The 1,652-nt window shown below is 33.8% G+C and overlaps 1 protein-coding gene across 1 annotated transcript in view; it reads right to left on the bottom strand.

Annotated features, from left to right (window-relative positions):
- Window positions 1-50: 50 nt before the first annotated feature.
- The window catches only part of LOC18035688 (caffeic acid 3-O-methyltransferase 1), a gene marked incomplete at its 3' end in the record, with an annotated part of 2,181 nt that continues 579 nt past the window's right edge, over window positions 51-1,652 (bottom strand). The window contains exons 2-3 of the mRNA XM_006425143.2: window positions 577-887; window positions 51-115 (exon numbers count right to left, since the gene is read on the bottom strand). Coding sequence (XP_006425206.2) covers window positions 51-115; window positions 577-887 — 376 coding nt within the window. The remainder of the gene's footprint in view (window positions 116-576; window positions 888-1,652) is intronic.

Genomic DNA, 1,652 nt, shown 5'->3' with positions numbered 1-1,652 from the left:
TCAGGGATCGAACGCCTAATACCTGCAAATTAAATTCAAATGAAACTTACCTTGATCAAAATGGCGTCGCCATTTGGAACACTTTGAAACATGTCACCCCCTACATGCTTAACACCTGTACTACATACAATTTAGTTTCCGCTGTTAGGATCTAGCGGTATGGGCAGAGAATTCATAAGAGCACTGATATTCGGGAAAAAATTTACATAAAATTCTGACAAAAACAACAATAAATCAAACCTGATTTTTTTCACTAAATTGCAAATATGGTAAATCGAGTCTGTTTTGATGTTTTTTGTCAGTTTTTTCTTGTTCCAACATTTTGTATATTTCTTCATAAAGCAATTGGTTGATGTTGGCGGTTCCCTTGGCAATACCCTTTTTTTCCAAATGATAATGTATATTTCTTCATAACAATGACATTAAAAAAAAAAAAAAAAGAGATTGGAATCAATTTTCTAATTAACTTCGTACTTTCTCCAGGATTTATATTGGGATGATTAATTAAAGAAAGCTACTTAAAAGCCACTTGACCAAGTCCCTAACATTATTATAAAGATAATTGATAGTTCATACCAGGATACTCAGGGGAATGCTGTATAACGTGAGGCAAGTCGAAATTGATGCCCTTAATGTGGGGATACTTGGAAGTAATTTCTTTAAGGGTATTGCCAAGGGAACCGCCAACATCAACCAATTGCTTTATGTGCTCGAAACCCTTGTAAGCCTCAAGGATTTTTTGAAGGACCAAAGTGGTATGGTTGTACATCGCTGTGCTGAAAACTTCATTGAACCTGGGGTCCAATCCTAGGTACTCGAAAGCGTTCGTTCCGTGGACTCGGTCAAATGGAACTCCTCCTTCAATAATAGTTTCTTTCAGTTGGGACCTACATGACCAGTTAATCAATCCTCATTTTGCGTTTGGCCTAACTTTTTTAGATACAATGATTAGTGGTTGTAAAAACAAAAATAATAAAGGGATATATCTATATTATATATATGACGATGTATACGTTTCATAAAATCCCTTAACAGATAAGATGAGTGGAGGATTCATTGCCATTAAAAATTTTATGTTATATCTTAACTCATAACTGTCACATACATCTTTATGAAAACGAGCAAAAAAATGGAAATCAGGGTAATATTACCATACGGGTGGGTTGCTAAATTTTAGCAACGTCACAAATTAGGAGATATGTAGTTTGTAGTACTTTTACATATAGCTAGGTCCTGCTGTTATTTTTTTTTCCTTAAAAGATTTTATTTCTAATTCTCTCCAGGCAAGTGATCATACCACCCCAAGTGAATCTTTTAATTCAGCGAAATTCTACGGACGAAGTTAAGAAATTTTTGTTCTTCCAGGATTTCTGTCAGAACTGAAGAAACTACTCCATTAATGCTTTCAATAGAACAAAATACATTGTCTTTTTCATATATGTTACACTCATGTCCTCTATAATTAAAAGACAAAAATACCTCGGAAAGAAAACATATTTCCTCATATCCTCTGTAGCTGCAAGTAATTAAAACACCACCAACAATAGTTTACTCGTTCTTGAATTGATATGACTAGAAGTATATTTAATAATGATTTATAAGTTTGAGAGTGAACCTTCTACATTTTATCGCTCACTTATATGAACACGTTT

Source organism: Citrus clementina, unplaced genomic scaffold, assembly GCF_000493195.1.
Source record: "Citrus clementina cultivar Clemenules unplaced genomic scaffold, Citrus_clementina_v1.0 scaffold_759, whole genome shotgun sequence".
Taxonomy (NCBI): Eukaryota; Viridiplantae; Streptophyta; class Magnoliopsida; order Sapindales; family Rutaceae; genus Citrus; species Citrus x clementina.
This window is presented reverse-complemented; position numbering and strand designations above follow the sequence as displayed.